This window comes from Agelaius tricolor, unplaced genomic scaffold (assembly GCF_023055355.1).
Source record: "Agelaius tricolor isolate 1412-34295 unplaced genomic scaffold, bAgeTri1.0.p SCAF_7, whole genome shotgun sequence".
Lineage (NCBI taxonomy): Eukaryota > Metazoa > Chordata > Aves > Passeriformes > Icteridae > Agelaius > Agelaius tricolor.
In genome coordinates, this window is record NW_027269267.1 from 25,578,744 (window position 1) to 25,600,335 (window position 21,592).

A 21,592-nucleotide genomic window follows, 5' to 3' on the forward strand; every position below is an offset into this window, starting at 1 on the left:
TCATTTCAGATGTTGGAGAGTGGAGATTCAGTAGTTGTAATGATGATGATGAAGCTGTCAACTTGCAGGTTTAGCAATTGTTAAAGAACACAATGGGAGGAGTTTAGGATTTTTACTTGGGGGAAGGAAGGAGTCTGTAGCTTGCAAATACACTGTTCTACTCCTGATTTGATAACTTTTATTGAAAGATATTTTTTGGTGTGTTTCTTACATATTCTTGGTATTCATCTTCCCTAATCAGTAATTAGAAGCTTCTAATGTTAGTGTTTCTTCAACATTCTCCACTTTTTTTTGTGGAGCTATAAAAGTTTCCTATTTCTGTCAAACTTAAAGCATTGATAGAGAGGTCTGGATTTTGTTACTTCCCTTCTCAGGGATCCAAAGGATTTATGGGCTATGTTTTGAGAACTGCTGTGTCAAATTAGCATTTTAACAGACAAAAGAACTGAGATGTTTCAACTGACTGCCCTCAAGATGCTATTTCAGAAGTCTACTATTTGCCCTGCCACTGTAATTATATGGTGCTGCATTGTAACTACAAAATCCAATTATTTTTCCTGCCTTGAAAGAGGGATAACCCATACTTTAGAGTTCCTGCATCTCTTAAGCTGTAGGAAAATTATATTGGGTCAAGATAATTTCTGCAGTAGCTAGCTTGTCCCAACAAATGTTTGGAAATTTGGCTTTGTTCTGGTGATAATAAATCACAAAACCCAACAGGATGAATTGGCTGGCAGAGAGTACAACTGCATTTTGATGTTGAAGGCTCCTCAGATTCATGTAGCAGGAAATCTTCAAACCTAGTTATTTCACAGGGAAAAGAGGAAAAATGCTTTTAAAACAACAGATTGTCTTTTATTGCACATAGACTTCTGCTTTAATCTAAAGTAATAATGGTAGAGGTAGAGGTTCACTCTATTGTGAGTGAACAATTTGACACTATTTTTACTGAGTCACCCAATGAGATTTGCTGTGGAGCTTTACCTTTTGGAAAATGTTGCCATGTTAAGCTTCAATAGTTAAATTTGTTCACTAGTGCTATTTCTGTTGAAGTCTGAATAGTTTAGAGTAGTCGCTTTTCACAGATATATATATATACATGATAGCAGCATGTTCCCTTCTCCATGCTGCACTGAAGTTATGCTGGTAATTCTGAGTTCTGTTTTCAGTTGTGTGCTATTGGGGGGGTAAATCTGGTTTTTAAATATATATATACACACACACATATACAAACACACATATATATACACACACAAATGCAAAAAGTTTTCAAGATGTTTTGTGTGAATTAGTATTCTGTTCCTTGATTTTGTTGATTAAATTAATGGAATAGTATGTATATTGAATTGTGTGTTTATATAATGACTTCAATATATAGGGTTTTTTCAGTAAAATGACTGCATTAGAATGAGTCCTCACACTTCAAAACACATTCTGCACAATATCAGATGCTCAGAAAATTTCTTGAATGTGTGGGTGGTTACTCTGAACTGAATTATTTCTAAGCATTTCGAAATAGTATTTGTCTTTTTAGACCGTTACTTTTGTTCATTGAAGTTTCATTTTTAAAATGGTATGATTAAAACAATTTTAAATGGTTGATTAGGCTGAACTTTGGACTCAGCTGAACTGTACTGATTTACAAAGGCCTTTCTATATTAAGAAACATGCCCATGTTTAAGATTCTGTTTTTCCCATTGATTCTAGGTACAGCTGCTTTAGAAGAAGATGCTCAAATTCTTAAAGTCATTGAAGCATATTGCACAAGTGCCAAAACACGTCAGACATTAAATTCAAGTAAGTTAGCCATTTCTACCTATTTCAATACTTTCTAGCTAAAACATCAATAAGATAGTTTGCAAAAGAGAGTTCTATATATTCTCAGGCCTTTGCAAATAGTAAGTTGGACCTGCAAATAATAATAACCTGTTTCTGGTTTAACATCAATGTCAGGTGTTTATGTATTGGATGCCAAGGACCGTGGTTAGAGGCTATCATTTTTTCAGTGTTCTGAAACAATCAAAAACAACAAAAACCTAAATGTAGCTACTTGTCATGGTTTAAAATTTTACTAAAGCTTTACCAATGAATAAGAGATGTCTGAACTGAATATAACAGCTAATCAGTATGCTTTTGGATAAATTTCAAGAAGCTGGTAAGTAGGAGAAATGAAGAAGTCATTGTAATTTTGGAGGACTGTATTTTTGATGTGTTCTGTTCAACAAAGACTTCGTCCATGGAAAAGTAACCTAGACCTATAAAAATTTCTTTAATTTTATTGCCACTAGTTGTTTTTAGCATTAATTACAAATTTTAATCCAGTCTCATAATTTCAGGAGAAATTGTTCTCAGATGTGTGTTGCTTAAAGCCATTTTTAGTTTCTCAGATCAATACCTAGCATATTGAAAACCTGTAACGTGCCTCTGGGGTCCTACTTCATTTAATCCAAATCAAGGTTGCCATGTGGAGTTCCTCTGTATTGTAAGTAAAACATTGCTCAAAGCAGGGGAGTCCACCAGCATGTGTTCCATTTACACAAGGAAGGAGAAAATGCTGTTGCCTTTGTTCCTTTTTGCACTGTTGAATACAAATTTAATTTGGAGATCCTTGGAACACAGTATAATGAATTTGAGGTACTTGGCTGGTTTTGCTGGAACTAGAAGGCTGGACATCATAACTTCTTGTCCACTAAAGATGTTTAAATTTTGCAACATTAATCACTCTTACTGCTGCCTACAGTGCTCTAGGCCTGCTTTGCTTCCCAGCAAAAGCACTTTGTGCTGACAATTGAAGTCTTAAAGCATAATTGCATAATTAGTTCTTGAATTTTCCTAATACACGTTTATTTGCTATTGCCACCTTGAAAAAAACACAGCTACTTTGTATTCCTATGTAACTTACTATGGGAATATGGTAATTATATTAGACTGTAAAAACTTCTCAAGTAACAACAAAAGCCTTAATTTTAATTTTTGGGTCTTAATGAACTGTAGATCTCCAAGATCATGAAGTCAGCTACTACTACTATTTTTTAATACTAATCTTTTTACAGTCCTACAGTCATTACAGTAGTTGTTTAATTGGATAAAAGGAATGAATGAGTTCAAAGTTCTGAAGATATGCTGTTGTTCCAAACAAAATCAAATGAGATGATCGCTGTTTAAACACCTCAACTGTGTTCTGTTATTTCCAAGGATAATGTGACAAGAAATGGTTGGGAAAACATTTGCACTTGCACAGTAGTGTGTGTGTGTGCAGATATGAAGTGGATACGATTTTTTTTGCTTGCCTATTTTTCCTATGTATATTTAAGAAATATACATAGTGCTGTGGGTATCATTGCATACATCAGAAGTCAGCTCTTTTATTTGCTCTTATTTGCAGCAAGAAACAATTTTTTATTGATTAGGCACACAGCTGCTTTGTTTGGAAAGCATAGTGTTGTCACCTAAGACTAGGTTTCAGAAGGTCCATTTGTAAACTGGAATTGGAAATGGGGGAAGAACCGATAAAGCTGAAATTGCTTCTGTTGGAGCAGTAGTCAGTGTAGAATAATAGAATGAGAGAGTTGCCTGTCATCTGTGAAGTATGCTGGTTTTTACATAGTCCATTCTTACCTCCCAGTTCATATTCTGCCTGTTCCTGACAGCATTCACTGGGCAATTCCCCTACTGCACCTTAATCTGCTGCTTTTGGCAGTGTCAGTACAGCAGAGCTATGGCACCAGTGCAAACTGGTAAGGTGTGGTATTAGAGGTAGCAAAGCAGCTTTTTATCAGTTTTTTGGGTGGGAAAAAGTGGGATTTAATTTGGGTAGGTAGATGGAAATGAAAGAGCAGAGTCTGACTTTCTCGCACTTTTTGTACACTGAGCTTATTTTGCATTTCTGCTTCAAATGAAGACTTAAAATCCTCTGCAATATCATGTGTATGGTGGCTCATAACATGGCCACTTAGATGGCTTCAATCCTTGGATATTGCCAGGCCTTGAAAAATTAAAAAACCTGTCCTTACTATGTTTGACCAACGACCCTAGAGATCTAAAAATATTGAATTGGGGAGATGGACTCAGGCATGTAGGAAGAGGTGTGTGAGGGGTCAGAATGGGCTAGGCTGTGTCATTGTTAGGCTCTTGGCCATGTTTTTCTGAGTTAATTTGCCACATGGTTTAACAAATAACAAGGGGTATGGGCACAGAAAAAAATGTGCTTTGACATTTTTTGGGTGCAAGATGTTGCTGCTGATTTAGTAATCAGCAGCCCTGCTCTGCATGAGAACTTTTGCTTTTCTTTTTCCCCCTTCATTTTCCTCTTCACAGTGGTGACACAAGCACTTCTGTTGGCTGTGTTGTGAGCTGGTGGGAAAATTACCTGCTTGAAAAAACTAACCCTACAAAAGATTTTTCATCTGAAGCTGTTTCCTGACCTGGCTCATGAAGCAGCTGTACAAAAGACTGTGTCATTGCAAGGGAGGGAAAGGATGAGGTACAGATACGTGATGGGGAAGGGGCTGTTGCTTTTCACATTGGTGCTGGATCATGCTGGCTTACTGTGTTTGTTTACTGCTCTGTGCCCAGTCAAATCCTCCCCAGACCAGAACTGACTCTGTATTTCAAAAGAACCTGACTTCCTCTTCAAAAAATTCTACTTTCAAACAATATTTTGTTACTCAAAATTCTCAACTGAGACTGCCTAGAAACTTAAAAACCACTTCAAAATTGTATTGTAACCATTCAAACATTATATGCTGAGTGTAATTTATACCTAAACCCCAAACAAATTTGAAAAAAAAAAAAAAAAAGAAAAAACCCAACTTTGGTGCCTTTTTAACAATATTTTCTCTTTTCCTTCTCTTCCCATCACCTTTTTGCTTTTATTTCATGTGTTTGGTTGTGGCTATTCCTTACGTTCTCCTCCTCATCCCACCTCTGCCTATCCACATCCACCATTTCATTTCACCTATACATCCTTAGCATGGCAAGGCACTGACCTGATGCATAATCACGTCTTGGCTGATGATGACCAATCAAGTCTAGACTCCTTGGGTCGTCGCAGTAGCCTTTCTCGTTTGGAGCCTTCAGACCTCTCAGAAGACTCTGACTATGACAGTATATGGACAGCCCATAGTTACAGAATGGGGTCTACATCTCGTAAGAGCTGTTGCTCATATATCTCTCACCAGAACTAATGCACTTCTGAGCTTTTTCTTAACAAATGCTTGTTGTATCACAGCCTGCTTTTCTTAGATGTTTTCTTGCTGTTCCTTGTCTCTTTAATGTGATATTTTAACAACTTCTGAGGGAGCTCCTGAAACTTCAGTTATACCTGGTGGAAGGCTCTATTGTCAATTCAGTACACGTACAAATAAGTCATTCTAAAAAGTGTATATCCTGTTAAGGATGATACTTCTTGAGGGTTTTTTAACTGACAGATGTTAATTTGTAGCTCTGAATGGTCTTTTTTTCTTTTAACTTGGTCAGTGTAGTAACAGGTCCTTTATTTTCTTTTTATTTTGGATAAGCACATTTTTATATTTTGTACTGAAGCCATACTGGTTTGAGAGCTGAGTGCCAGCTATATGGAAATACCTTAGTGGTAGTGGTTGGATTTTCTACATATTATTAACAAAATACATAGCTGGTAGAGTAAGTGAAATGCAGCTTAAAAATTAGCAGTACCAGAGCTGTAAAATCATTCAGATATTCACATATCTGGCCTGTTTGTTTGGAAGAGCATTTGCTAATCCATAAAAATTTCTGGTTTTATACTGCTGTCTTTTGCTCATTGCTTAAAACGTTTATATGAAGGACCTTGCTGCTCTTTCCCCACCCCAGTCCAGCAATTGTCATGAAAACCTGGCAGTCCATGCTCATTACATGCAGTGTTTTGGTACTCTCATGTTACCTGTGGTCATACTGTCACTTTACTGTGTGCAGTAGTGTGGCAGAAAGCAGGGTTTAGATGTTTGCTTGCCTGTTAAAATACACAACTGTCAACTCTCAATTGACCATTCTTCTTGAAAAGACGAGAGGAAAATGATTCCCCTGATGGAGGCTCCAGTGTTCAACATCTGAAACTCTAGGTACAACTGTGATCAAATTGGCTTGCTTGAAGTTCTGAATAATAGAATGCTTGGCTTTTGGGTTGTACTGTTTGGAGCATGTCTGTGACAGATTTTATTGTGTCTTGTAACTTCTCTCATAAGCAGGTTTGTTTTCAGCAGCAGCTCTTCACTTACAGTCATGTTGGCTTTTTCAGAGAACTGTGACATGCTGTGCACAGCTGAAGGTCTCAAACCTGCACCTGGGGCACTGCTGGGGTGAACTGTGTGTGTGTGCTCTGACTTGTTGTTAAAGTAATTGGCATCAAAACAAAAATGGCATGTTTTCCAAATCTTGGTAAGCATTAGGGAAAAGTGTGGTGAAAATGATGAAAGGACAGAAACAGTTCTCAGTTTCGACAGGGTTCCCAAGTGCCAACACCCTTATCATGCTATCCAGTGTTCAGATACTACTCTCTGAACAAGTTCAGAGTAATTGTGATGGAATTTAACTGCAGCCTGGCAACTTGATCACACTGTTTAAAAGGTAATCAGTACCTCTCTGCAGGTCACATGATCAGAAAGTTGCAATTGCTAGGAGTGCATGATTCCAGAAGGTGGTCAGTGTGGAGAAGATGCTTCAAGGCATTTCATGTCTTCAATTTATGTTCAGTCTTGTTTAATCCCCTGCTTTATCCTCTTTCACTGTTGTTGGCATTCTATAATGTTACTAACAAAAGCAGTAGTGCTTACCAAGGAGGGTTTTCAGGGGTGCATTTTCCTGCTGGTCATATATTAATGCAATGACCGGGAACTTGTGTATGTTGAACCTTTTGCAAATGGAGGAGTCTTGCTTAGAGAAATGAGATAAGTAGATGTGCTCCATATCATTTCACAGCACATTTGTAACCCACTTCACTCCCTTCTTCTTTTCAGTCAGTTTTTTTGTTTTGTTTTTTTTTAACATATATGGCAAGTACAGATTGTTTTTTGCCCTGTTTCTTATGATGTGGTGTTCTAGTTGAATAATGTTTTCTGCACTGGATAAATGATAATTCTTTTATGTCTGTTTCATGTTATATAGTGTAAATATGAGTTTGTAATACAGTTGTTGCACTTGAACTTTCCTTATCACACAGAAAGTTTTGTTATCCAGATCCGAAGATTTTGACTTTTTATGCACCAAAGCTTTGACAGTTTACCACCATTAATTATTGTAGCATTTATGTCATTAGGTACTATCATAATTAGGATCTCTCATATTGTGTATTCTCATATTAACATCACAGCACATTTAAAACCATTCTACATCTTCAATGTTACAGGCTGTAAACTATTGTGAACTGATCAGGAGTATTAATGCAAAATGCTTGAAACAAACAAAAAAAAAAGGACAAATGTGGAAATGATGGTATTCAGTCCAAAGGTTCAGTGTTTCTATTTTTGTGGAACTTTAGTCATGGTAATAACAGTACCTTATGTTTATGCAATTCTGTAAATTGTATGTGTACAGTTACAAATACACTGGAAGGATGGAGAACCTGAATTGGAAGGTAGGTTCAAGCCATTGTCAGGCCCTCTTCTCATGGCTTATGCAGTGTTTCCATATAAATTAGTACTTACCATAAGCTGAAGCCAGCCAGTATTGATTGGGTGTTTTGCATAATCTTGCCAAAACACAGTAATGTGTATATAGTGACGTAAAACATAGAAAGAGTAATATATATTGTGCACTTCATTTGTGAATGGGAGAAGCCATCTTTAGTAGGTGACTGCCTTTGGAAAATGCAAAATGGATGTATATCTGAATGTTTCATTGTACTGTACAGTAATGCATATTGTTTGTGGTTGCATATATCAATTAAGTGTTTTGTTTTATATGAAAAGGACATCTGTTATGTACAGTTGAAATAAATTTTGCATTTGCTAGACTGTGACTTTAATATTTAATTATTACACAGGGGGAAAGGACATCAGAACTTGTAACTTAACACATCCTCTTCTCCCTATGCCTGCTTTCTCTTCTTCCCTTCTTCCCAGAGGAATCAAATGCTGACATGAAAGACCTTTTTTGACATAAGTGTGTAATCTTTGTTTAATGTAGTTCGCATCTACAGGAAATTCAGTGTAATGGGAAGTATGTATTCTTCTATATCCTCTTTTTTGTAAAAATAATTTCAGAGACATTGCCATCTATAGATGGTTGTTCTGTTGCCTTCCTCTCCTGTTAAATTGATTTTATTTTGGTCCTTTTAGGGGTTTTTTTGTTTGGTTTTTGTTTTGTTTTGTTTGTTTGTTGGTTGGTTGGTTGTTTTTTATTTTGGCATGTGTTTTTTTTTGTTGTTGGTTTTTTTTGTGGGGTCTTTTTTTGTTGGTATATTTTCAGTAGAAGCATGAGCTGAATTATTGGAACAATCTAAAATCTACTTCTGCAGGTCCTATTGCCAGAAAGAAGTGTTATTAATATACTAAGGGTGCATATAATGTGTTTTCATGATTTAATATGACAACATTTTTATTTTAAAAGCAAGAGTTATACTTAGTGTTTCTGCTTAAAAGTTGCTTACATATGAGTGAATTTAAACAAATCAGTAAGCTAATATATGTGCTAAAATGTTTACATCAGAATAAATGTAATAACCACCCCTCTCTATTAAAAGGTCATAACTTTGTTTTGCTATGATTGTAGCAGCTCTAGTCCTGCAGCCATGGGCTTGGAAGTTCTTGCATTGGTTAGTGAAATACAGGCAATTTAGTGGAGTAGCTCTTTCCAAATCTTGTCTTAGGGATCTTCCATGTCTTCAGATGGTGTATCTGTCTTCTCAAACTATTCATTCTGTTCTTACATGACTAACACATATGAAGTTATATTTTGGTCCACTTTGTTTCCATTTTACTCATCTAAGCATATTGCTGTAAACTGCCTAAATCAGTCATCTGAGTCATGTGGGGTTTAATTCCTGTTTGTGATTCTCTTGGTTAAAAAAAGACAAAACAACTTCATGCCCAAATCGTTTTTAATATTCCCAAGAATTTGCAAATATATATAAGATACAATGATGTATCTTATACAGTGATCTAAAGTTTAGCTGATATTTGGCTTCTGATTTGTGTTTTCTTTACAAAGATAATAAAGGATACCCTTTTGATTTTGGCAGATCTGTAGCACAGATTTTTCCAATTTTTAAATCTCAACACATGCAGAGTCTGGGAGCAGCATTTTTAGAATTGTTTGTATTAGAACCTCATGAAAAATTTATTAAGAAAGAGAAGATTAATTTGGCACATCTGATCATCTGCTTTAACATATTTAATACAACAAATGCAGTGGTACACTGAATATTTAAAATGACAAGTAATTTTTTTTGTCTAAAATTTGCTTCACTAAGAAAAGTACATGCCTGTACATGCCAGTGGTTAATGGTGGATCTGAACATTTCTGTATGCACACACTTGTTTTTCAGTGGCAAGTCACACTCCTGTCATTGAAACTCAAGTAAATTTAATTTCTGAGAGCTTCTTAGCTTGTGAAGTTGGTGAAAAACAGAATTGTATAAAGTACTGTTTCAAACTTTTGACCTTTATCCCTGCCCTGTTCCCTTCCTTACCCCTCCTAATCAGAGTAAAGGTATGAAGAAGTGAAGAAAACAGCAATACTTAACAGCCATGCAACAGAGTCTTTGCTCATGGCCTCAGATAATACTGTGCACTTCTTGAAATTACCACCATGCCCACACCTCTCACTTCTATACCTTAAATTAGGACACTCATAGTCTTCTATGAGCCTTCTCCTCCCTTTCACCAGCTGGAGGAAATCGTTCTTGGTTGATTGGGGAGAGTTGTCTTTTAACTGATGCCCTGAAATTAGCTACTTTAGCAGATAATGTGAATAACCACCTCAATTTTTCTCTTTGCTTAAATGTTTCCTGACAGACATGATCTTTGGACATAGGCAGAGATTTAATATCCAGTTAAAGCAGAAAGGTGTCTGAACTTCATCCCCCTTTTCTTTCTTCCCTTCTACAAAACTTCTGAACTCCCTTCATACTTGTTTGCTAAATGATTCAAAACAAAGGACCCGGCTGTTTACCAGTACAGCTATTTCTGAAGCCTGGCTTCTGTCAGGAGCCAGGATGGTGCCATATAAAAATAGCATGGTGCCCAGAGAAATTGTGAATGCCCCATCCCTGAGAGTGCTCCAGGCCTGTTTGGATGGGGCTTTGAGCAGCCTGGTCTAGGAGAAGGTGTCTCTGCCCATGGCAGGGGGCTGGCTCTGTGTCAACCATTTTGTAAGATGTCATGCTCCTTTTGGAGGGGAGTGAATGAAAGGCTGAGGTTGTGAGTTATGGTTGCAAACAGACATCAGTGAGAGCCTCTGTGACATTCAGTCTCTTCCTGGTTTGGTGTTAAGACCATACTCCAGGGCAAGGAGTGACACTCTACCTGTTTTAGGCAGGTATAAACTGGACTTTTGTTATGAAATCTTTCAACCATGGAAATACCCAAACAGGTTCCAGCTTTCCTTATTTATAGAAATGCTCAGAACTGCTTGCTTAAGACAGATTGATTTAGCTGGAAAGGGCATCAGACACTGCAAACCAAAAGCAGGGGGCCATTCTTCATGGGCCTATTTCAGGTATTCTACCACATAATGTAGGGGGTATTGCTAAGGCCTGTAGCCCTGCTCTGAATGTCAAGTGGGCTGTGTTGTTCCTGGCTTTACTCTGGAGGCTAAATTTGCTAAACCTATAATTTAGAGTATGGTTTTGTCAAAAAGCATTGTAATTCTTATTCTCCACTCTAGTGCTGAGAGGTATTGATATTGAATAGATAGCTTTATTTTTTATCATGGAATTTCATTTATGGAAACTTAATTGACTCATGATTGTAGTGGTCAGTTATTTGCTTTAATTACTCAACAGACTTCTAAACAGCGGGGACATTCTTCCAAGACCCTGGTTTTAAGAATTCTCTATTGAGAAGTTATGCAACTTATTTTGCCTTGATATTTGTTGATACGTGCTAATGTTGAAATAATTGTTTGGGTTTGTCAAACATAGTTTCTCCTCCCATCTACCTTACTTCCTTCAATACCCACCCCTTTCAAAAAAACCCTGCAAAACAAATAAAACCCTGTTTTGTGTAGCTTGGGGTGCAGGGTGCCCATCTTAAAAAAAACCAAAAAATCAAACAAACCAACCCCCAAACCCAAACTAATCCAAAAAAAACACCAACAACAAATCCCCACTTGAAAAACCCCTACATGCTAACTGACTAGTACTTGTGGTTATGTTGTCTCAAGGTGAATTGGGCAGTTGAGGTAAATTTAAATATAGTCATTTGGCCTTTTTGACTTGGAATAGAATACAGTGTAATAAAATACAGTGTGAAACTTGGGTGCTTAGAATAGAGGAATAGCAGATATGGCAAGTTAAAGTAATTTGATTCTTCCACCCTATTTCATGAAAATGTGGAGTGTGTCTCAAAGGTGTTCAGGATTATCTGAGCTGTACAAACTTCCCAGACTGTCGTTTCAGTATTAATTCAGTGGGAAGTGCCCACTGTACTGTAACACAGCCCTCTCTTCATGTCCTAAAGCTGTAGCTTTTACAGAGGGAAATGGTTGCACAGGGTGTAGGCCTAAAGAACTTGATGATGGCACAAGGTGGAATTTAGGGGATATTGCTGAGTGCCAGTGATGACTCTGCTTGAAGTTACTTCCAGATGTGTAATTGCAAAAATTAAAAAAAAAAAACCAAACCCAAAACTTTAAAAAAAAAGGATAGCTGCTGGCATAAATGGTGCAGAAAAGCAGGATTTAGAAATAGCTTTCTTTTGCCTTTAGAACTTGACACCTCATGTCCTATGTTACTGTGCATGTTCTCATTTGATGACCAGATCCTTTGTGGCAGGATAGATGTGATGTGTGTTTGTACCTTTGATACTCAGCATGTGCTTGTGGGGTTTAGGAAAAAAAATCTGCAATAAAGAAAAACAGTCCAAAGCTCACAAAATCCAAACCGCGATCAAGGAGAGAAAGTGTGGGGGTTGTTGCATAAGTATGAACCATAAGAGCAGCAAGAGTTCTGACATACAGATAAGGGTTTGTATGACCAAGGGTATTGGAGCGGTGAAGGCAGGAGTGGAACTTGTGTTCCGCAGTGGTTACTGTCCTGTGGCACAGGAAGGTCAGTGTTGGCAGCAGCAGTGTTCCATTGGGTGTGTTTGTGTAGCCTCAGGTCTCCTTGTGTGTATAATAATGTTGGTGAAGTGCTTTGTGTGTCTGTGCAGTGTTGTGTGCTGTGCTCTGCTGTACTTCTATCAGGATGTGCTGCTGTAACATCTGCTTCACATGCATGTGTGTGTATAACTGAACAGCTGGGACATTTGCTGTCAAGCTGTCTCCTCCATGCTATTTGTGCTTTGCAAGGACCCATTACCCTGCCCAGGCTGGCAGCTGGATGCAGCTCTGTACAAAGGGAAAAATGTGTGCTCCATTTGGGTGATGGGAGTCACGGGTGAGAAACCTGTGCCAGTTCTCTCCCCTTGGTCACTGTCTCCTTGGCCTGTGCTAAGGTGTGCTCCACATCAGTACAGAGACCCAAAATGCAGTGATCTGGTAGCAGCTGCTGCCAACTAATTCCTAATACAACATTTAATTCAGTTCTGTGGTAGCTGCCAGGCTAATAAAGCAGAGCAGTAAGCAATTAACTGAAATAAACATAAGAGAGCTTTTTACAGAGACTGACAGCACAAACAGGGAAGTGTCCTTGAGCTCCCTACAGAATTTGGATGTGTTTGTTTTATAGGTTGTTCCTCCTGGAAAATAAGTGGAAGTGTATTAACCCTTAAAAGATTTCTTCGCTCCGTAAGAAGAACTTACAGCTTTTGAGGACAAGATTCTTTCTCAAATCTGCTGTTCTCTTTAGTCTATATAATTATGACAATCACATACTGATACATTAGATCTTTACTGTAAGCTTAAGGAAACTTTTTTCTGCATTAAAGACATTTGTCATTGTTTGCTAAAATAATTTAAATAGCTAAACATGTACAGCTAAGATAGGATCCCTACAAGCTCACTGTTCAGAACTCAAGACTGCAGCTGTTTGGGAAGTTAATATTTTGCAATTATTGTGATTTATTCAACATTTTTGTTTATTTGTTAATATTTTGTATTTTACCATGAACCTTCAAAGAAAAGTGCTGCTAGCACAAAGCAGCTGTTCAGCCACTGATTTCTCTGGACAGGCAAGTGCTCTGTAGTACCAAGTTATCAGTTTCAACTGTATGAGACTTGAGAAATTCCTGGTTAATGAAAGTTCACTACAGTGAATTTGTGACAGGTGTACCTTGTTTGTTAAAACTGATGTCTTAGTTAAAAAATGTAAGAACTTCAGTGTTTTATCTGCAGTGTTTGAATTCTGAACAGATGCTTAGACACCAATTTATTTACAGACCTTCTTAAAAAACCCAAACCTTTGTAATCTGTTGCAGCTGAATTGAATAATGTTTATAGAATTATGGGTGGATGCACATTTCTGAGTTGTAGTTTTTCTAGTCAGAACTACATTTTTATAATCTATATGTTTTATTTTGATGTTATAAATTGTAATATGTGGAAAGTTCTGAAGATGTTGGAATGTTTTGAGTTTTTATCATCAAACCATGAAGTGCTTTTTAAAACACCTATTAAATACAAAGAGTGTGTGTCATTTGGTAGGGAATGTATTGTAGGATTAAAAGGTTCTCTGTAAGAGTATTTGCATGTATATGTGTGCACACACAAAGTGGGATGCTTACAGTGTGTTGGGGAAAATGGTTTTTACTTCTTTTTTTTTAGTTGCTGTGTCATTTGATACCACTATTCTGCTCCTTACTGACAGAGTAGTGGGTTTAGAATTATATCTTGGATTTGTATCAGTGTGAGATCAGAATCTGTCCTTTACACTTAAATTGCTGTTATTTAAACACAGCTATGTCTTTCTCAATCTGCTGTGGGGAATTTGCACAGCTTTTACTGGTGCTTGAATAGTGCACTGTTCCTTGAACAGTGTAACATCCCCGTTCATGACTCGGGAGTTATGTCACCAGTGGGGTAGGGGTGTCACACAACCTTTTGTTGTTGTAAGGCTGTGGTTTCAAAAGTAAAAAATGTGTCAGTAACTCATGTGTAGAGGGAAGGGAGAAATGGAAAGTGGTATACCTTGGTCATGGGGATGTATCATGTGGTGAATGAAAGAATAATCTTTAAAATGCCCCAGGGATATTTGTGAGTTGCTCACTTTGTAATTTATTTTTACAACAGGTTCCCGTAAAGAATCAGCTCCTCAAGTCCTGCTTCCAGAAGAAGAAAAAATTATTGTAGAAGAAACTAAAAGTAATGGTCAGACTGTTATAGAAGAGAAGTAAGAAAATGTTTAATGAATGATGAATTAAAGTAGTAAACTTTGCACTCTTCCTCCTCCTCCTGTCTCCCATTATAGCAGGCTGTGTGTGGTGTGTTTGTAGTTGGAATAGAGCTGTTTGGAGTATGCTGCCAGTCCTCTCAGTGCAGCTGGCCTTCATTTAAATGTCTGGTTCTTTGTATATGCTGTGCAAGCTATTCCACCCATGCCAAGAAGTGATGTGCTTCACTTACAAATAGTTTTTCCAAGTGCTGTCAGATTTCAGTATTAAATTGGTGTCATCCTTCTAGTTAGCCTGTGGTGTCATTCAACTTTCTTGGTAAAGTGTACGTTGGAAGTGAAACTACAGTTCTGTTCTAAAAAGCTTTAATACAGAAACCAGCAGAGGTCCATAAATGCTTGACAGGTGTTTCTTGTCACAGAAGCTGGTAACAAGTCCTTGCCTTACTGAATATAAATAAGGATTACAGACAGGTATTTTTTTTAACACAGGTCTGAAATTAGCTATTAGGTGCGGGGTGTTTTTTATTTAATTGCATTTCATTAAACAGTTTTGTCTAATAATAGTTTTAGATGTGTATTTCTGAAAACTGTTGTTACAGATTATCTTTTTTTCATTTTAGAAGCCTTGTTGACACAGTATATGCATTAAAGGATGAAGTACAGGAGTTAAGACAGGTTGGTAACTTGCTACATTTATAGCAACATGGAGAAAGAAAAGATGGAAGACTTGTTATAAAACTAAATATGGCTTGCAAGTTCACTTTGACAGTCATGAGCTTGAATTTTGGCCTAGATTTTCTTTCAAATGTAAAATATCATTTGCAAAAAAACACTCCCTGTTGTTGTTATCAGACTTTTGAGAATAGCATTGAGGACTGCTTCTCTGAAGTGAATTACTAAGCTGGTTTTGGATGTTGCAGTTTCTGAAATGGTGGAAGTGTTAAGCAAATTCAGTTGTGCTGTATCACCAGCAAAGTAAGATTACAGAGACTGAGAAATCACAGTTGCTGGAGAACACTAATAAAGGCCTAAATAGAACCAGATATTTATAGTTCTAAAATGATACAGTCTTAAAGTAACCTGAACACCTCTATGGATCAGTTCTTAAAACTGCTCATTTCTAGAGACAAGAGTCCTTTTCAGTGCCTATTACGTGTTGTTTTTTTTTTTTAATCAGGGCTTCACAATAGCTCTGGGTGCTTTTTTGTCACTTGTTCTAAATATCCACCATGATTAAATAAAAATATCACTTTATCAGGGCATAGCTTGTTTTAACCATGTTAATGGTGCTGTATGTAGACTTGGCTTAATGTATAGGTGAAAAGAAGCATTGGATTTTCCTCACTATGCAAGGTGTGAATTTGCTTACCACTCTGACTCCAGAAGTTGGATAAAATTTCTTGTGTTAATGTAAATAGGATTTGTGTTTAAATTTCTTCAGGTCTGGGGCTATAAATGTGATTTTTTTTTTGCCATCTGTAACCATGCCTAGTATTTCTAAGGATGTCATGCATATTCCTTGAAATAGGACAGTTGATGTGTTGCATGCTTAAATTCTGCTGGGTTCAGCATATAAAGAATGAGTATCCCAGGTTAGAGCTGAATTTGGCAGTCTTTTAAAAAATACAATTCATGTAATAAAAGCAGCAATTATAGCCCACTAATAGTCCTGCTGGCCTCCTGCTTTTGTACAGAGAATAAATGTGCAGCCTCACTGAAGCTCTGCACAGCCCCATGACCCTTAAATAAAAAGTCACCTTCTCCTGAGCTTCATGTAACAGCTCTCTTTTCTGGTGCCTTTCTAAATAGATGTTCTTCAGAATCTTACATCTTTCAAGCTAAAACATATTAAAGTCTGATTTCATTTTCTAACATATGAGGAATTCAGGAATCTCTTCTTAAAAGCATTTATTGGTCCACTGCTCTGATGCTGCCAACCAAAGAAGGGGCAGAAATAATCTCTGAGCTGGCAAGGGCTTGGATAAAGGCTCTCTGGGAGTACATGGTGTCCTGGCTGGTGTAGAAACCAGACTGCAAAGTGGGATCCTTCCTAGGGCAGCTTCCATCAGTTTTTCATAGCTGTTGTTCCACAGGCAATACGCTTGAGCTGGTCCTGAATTGGCAGACTTAACTTAAATCTGTTCCTACATAAAATAATGAACTTTCCAAATAATGAAGTTTCTTAACAGACTTGAGGAGGGAATACAGTTAATGAGGTGACAGACCATTATTGTATGTACAGACTAGAGAACAAGAAGCTGCAGAGCAGTGCCATGGAGAGACCTGGGGGTCCTGGTCCATGGCAAGTTGAACATGAGTCAGCAGTGCCCTGGCAGCCAGGGGGGCCAACCCTGTCCTGGGAGGCATCAGGCACAGCATGGCCAGCTGGGCAAGGGAGGGGATTGTCCTGCTCTGCTCTGAGCTGGGGTGGCCTCACCTCCAGTGCTGGGGGCAGTTTTGGGTTCCATGATAAAAGAAAGACATTGAGCTGTTAGAATGTCCAAAGGTGGGCCATGAGGATGGTGAAGGGCCTTGAGGGGAAGCCATATGGGCTGAGGTCACTTGGTCTGTTCAGCATGGAGAAGAGGAGGCTGAGGGGAGACCTCATTGTAGTCTATAACTTCCTTGTGAGGAGAAGAAGAGGAGCAGGTACCAATCTCCTCTGGTGACCAGTGTCAGGACTTGAGGAAACAGCATGAAATGAGTTAGGGGAGGTTCAGGTTGGATATTAGGAAAAGGTTTTTCACCCAGGGGGTAGTTGGGTACTGGAACAGGCTCCCCAGGCCCAGGTCACCAAGCCTGTGTGAATTCAGGAAGCATTTGGACAATGCTTTCAGGCACATGGTGTGATTGTTGGGGTGTCCTGTGCAAGGTCAGGAGATGAACTTAATGATCTTGATGAGTCCCTTCCAACTCAACTCATTCTATGGTTTTATGATCTCATCCTTTTTCTAAAATGTATGTAAAGGACACATAAAGGGAGTCCAGTTGGACCCTTGGATTGAAGGCCTGTGTTTGTTAAACCTTTAGACTTGTCTTGGGGCCTTATTTCCATGTTATTTTACCTTCTGGTTGCTTCCCTACTATTCCCAGCATCACCTTGACCTGTACAGGATTAAACAATGTGAGCATTCCTATGGATTGATCCCTGTCATCCTTATGGTCCTGTTGTTCATTTATTTCAATATTGCCTGATGGCACTAAACAGTGAGAACTCACTTGTTAATACACATGTGGAGAGATGGTGTTCCTTGAAATTCAAACTTCTCTTAGACTGCTGGAAGTCATCAGTCTAGTTTAAAATCTAGTCACAAAACACTTTTCAGAGAATGTATTGGTTTTAGGATACTCCTTTCAACTATTTACATTCCTAATGAAACAAGTTGATTTGCATTAAGTTTTAAGCTCTTTGGAGATTGAGACCAGTTAAAATCACAGGAGGTTCTTACAGGGGATATTTAGTCTGCTTACTGCTCATTTCCCTTCTCCATTAGCAACAAATATATTCTACTCCTCATTGATCAGATTTGAGCAGAAGAATTCATGATTAGTGGCCATCTGTTAGTAGCACTTGCTGTATAAAGGCCCCCTAAGTACAAATAGGAAGTAGCTCAGTTTCCATTTGGGAGCTTTTGTTGCATTGTGTGAAATAACTGTGTGTAAGTTGTGAAGTTAATAGAAGCTTTGCTTTTGTACAGCTAATATCAGTTTTATTGGGAAAAGCCTTCAGAGTTTGTAAATGACAGTGTATGTGTAGTGAGATCTGTTAAAAGCCCCCAGAGCCAACCAGTAATGTCTCTGTCTCTGTTGCACAGGATAACAAAAAGATGAAGAAATCATTAGAAGAGGAACAAAGAGCTCGCAAGGACTTGGAGAAGCTTGTTAGAAAAGTTTTAAAGAATATGAATGATCCATCTTGGGATGAAACCAACTTATAACCACTTTTTCTTTTCCCCTTCTTCTTTCTATTGAAAGACCAGTTGTAGAACTGAGCTGGGAAGCCTTCTGACATTAGTCAGTGTTGCATCAAGAGCACTATAAAACAGGATTTAACTGGATCTAGTGATTTCTTGCTCTGAACATACAGAAAGAGTCAAGCCATTTACTGCAGCAATCTGTACTTTAAGCATGGAGACTGTGGATCCTGAACTCTACTAAACTTAATTTGTTTGCATCCAAATTACCTCATTTTGCAGAAAGTGCAGCACCTGACTAAAAGTCCATGTTTTTCAGTGGCTTTTTAATTAAATATATATTTTTCATGTAAATAGCTGTAATTTAGAATGCATATGTGATTGATGTATCAGGGCTGATATGTTGGGGTTTTTTTCTTGTGTTATTATAATGGTCACAAGTGTTAGAAATGATGGCAGTACTGTCTTACCTAAGAAAGGTCAGAGTTCTTTGTGGATAATTATGAATTACTTCCAAATTACCCACTCACCACACATGCAAATTTAAACCCCTATTTTTCCTATTTACCACTATATTTAAATCCTTTACTGTTACCTGTTACTTTAAACAGTTTACAGTTCCTTAAGAACAGTATTAAAATACAGGAAATTGTTTATTGACAGTAGAAACAATTTTTAACAAATCTAATGCCCACAATTGACATTCACATACACTTGTTTGGCAGACTAATCTATTGTGCTTTGACCACCAAAAGACTGATGTACTTGCCTGCTTTTTATGACTGTGATTTTTAGGTGTTTATGTACTACAGTTTCTATTGTTGTGCTTAAACATACAGCTGGCTGATAACAGATCATACCGTTTGTTAAAGGAAAAAATCAATCTAATCCAGAATTATGTGAATAAATTGTTGCTATTTATATTTTATGGTCACAGCAATTAAATTTTAGCTAACCTTTGTGCAAAAGACACATGGACTAGGCCAAACTTCATTCAGAGCTTTGTTTCTATACCACTATATAATTTTTGGAGTTCCCATACTGTGGAAGCAGTCATTCCTTTCCCACCCTTTTTTCTTTGCATGTTGCTGATTTCTGTCCTACTGGGATTTAAATGGAAAGAAATGTGGAAGATTTTTTTTAATCGTACTGTAACTCATAATTTGCACTGCTGACAGATTTTAAAATACATAAAGGAACATTAATTCCCTAGTCTGATAGGTGCAATCACTGCAGCTTCTTGTATTTAAGATAGGAGATGGATGATACATCACTGCAAACGGTGAGCTTCAGATGAAGCACTTAAAATACTAATCCCATTAAAGCTCATTGTTTTCATGGATTTCATCAAACTTTGGATTTCACTCCAGACAGTGCAGCTTTCTGAGGGGTTTGTGTTCAGTTGAGTCAGAAGTGCAGGTATAGCACAGACTTGAGTCACACCTTTCGTCATTCTGATTTTCTACTGCTCTTTTAACGCCTGCTAAATGTAATGCTGAGACTTCAGCAAATGTTTGTACAAACTTTAGTGAGTTGGAGCCAGGATGATTTGGGTTATAAGAATTGTAATGCACATTTTGAATCTAATGAAAAATCTACTTTTAAAGCTACCCACTTTTTTCAGTCAAGAACAGCTTTTTTAAAATAGGAAATTCTGTCAATGATTACATACTTGAGAAACAATTCTGTGGGAATGGATGCTTCATAACTTGAGTAGACAAATTGTCTCTTTTAGGAAGGTGAATATATTTGTAGGTGTCTTGTGTTCCTGCAGTTTAAAAATGTTTTCCTTTAATTCAAAAGGAGGAGAAAATGAAAAATATCTACATTACCAGTTTTATATCTTCACAGAACTTTAAATTTGTAATTTATTGTTACCAAAATCTTCCCTTGATATTTGCACAAAATTGTGGACTGACATTTTATTTATCTTCACATTTAGAAAATATCCTTGCTAAAGACTAAGTGATACTAATCCCTGAAAATGCATACTATCATGGCCAAATTTAGATGTGGGAAAATCAATATAATTAGAATTTTGCTAACATTTTCACTTTGACATCCAGGGTATTTTCAGAGAGATTTTTAATTTTCAATTGAGCAGATATGAAAGGACATTCCAGAGGAAGAAGTATAAAAGGAAAACATTAAGCTTAGTAGTATTTAGCAAATTTTAACTCAGGAACAACTTCCATCATAACAATTTCTTTTGCATTATATTGTAAAGAGTGGTGTTGCTATGTAAATCTGCTGACTCTTAGTACCTGTGATATATAATTTCTGACAGTACCCCTACACTGACATCTAATGAACATGCCTTAAACACTGGGATGAAGCAGTTGTTAAATATGACCAGGACTTAGGGACTGATTTTATTCAAGGTGGATTGAGAGGACTAATTTTTACACAAACACACACACAAGAAAAAGGAGGCAGAAAAGAAAACTGACCTAATATTGTAGGTAGCTTTTGTCTGTAGTGCAGAGAGCAGCTTCCGACTTTAGGGAACCAAGAAGTACCTGAACTTGTTTTCATTGACAATTTGTTACAGTGTATATAGATTGTAAATGTCACCATGGACCTTCTGAATTGTTGGAAACTTTACATAAGCATGGATAAATGGGGCACTGTTTATTTAACCTATTAAAGGGTTGTTTGTTTGCTCTCATCATTTAGGGATGAGGAGATGAAGCCATTTCTTATCCTATAGATGTGAAGCACTTTCGGTTCTGAACTGTCCAAAATGTAGCATAACATTTCTCTGTACTTACTGATGTATGTGTGTTTGTCTCACCATGTCATGACATCCTAAAGATTGAATAACTGACTGCTTTTGTATAAACCTTTTTAATGCAAATCATTTAGGGAATTTAGAGTATCTGTTTACAGTGTCTGTGAAGAACTCTAGTTTAGATGTCACAATAATATCCTGGTATCCACTACTAAAGCTTTTATGCTACATTGTAATTAAACCATGAATTTTTTCCCCTACCCTATGAAGTGTTATGTTTCATCTAATATGTGGGCTATGAGATAAAGGGAAATTGCTTTATTTTTTTTTTTGCCATTCATACAAATAAGCACCTCTCCAATTTAGTAACTGCTATACTATCTTGAGTTTTTTTGTGGTCTATTCTAATAGTAAATTGATTCCTGGAGAAAAAATAAAAACAAAGCAAGGGTTGTTTAGAGGGGTGAGGAGGAGGATCTTAACTGTCTTACATTGAGA

General features: G+C 37.3%; 1 protein-coding gene across 7 annotated transcripts in view; it reads left to right on the forward strand.

Annotated features, from left to right (window-relative positions):
* ARHGEF7 (Rho guanine nucleotide exchange factor 7) overlaps nt 1-21,354 on the forward strand; it is a 116,148-nt gene extending 94,794 nt beyond the window's left edge. For 4 of the 7 annotated variants that reach the window (XM_071430624.1, XM_071430627.1, XM_071430629.1 and 1 more), the window contains 5 exons: nt 1,708-1,797; nt 4,972-5,148; nt 14,347-14,446; nt 15,070-15,124; nt 18,265-21,354. In XM_071430624.1, the coding sequence (XP_071286725.1) occupies nt 1,708-1,797; nt 4,972-5,148; nt 14,347-14,446; nt 15,070-15,124; nt 18,265-18,387 (545 nt within the window). In that variant the 3' untranslated portion in view covers nt 18,388-21,354. Of the gene's footprint in view, nt 1-1,707; nt 1,798-4,971; nt 6,081-14,346; nt 14,447-15,069; nt 15,126-18,264 lie in introns of those variants that run through there. The other 3 variants (XM_071430625.1, XM_071430628.1, XR_011679729.1) reach the window with 2 other exon arrangements.
* Nucleotides 21,355-21,592: the final 238 nt, after the last annotated feature.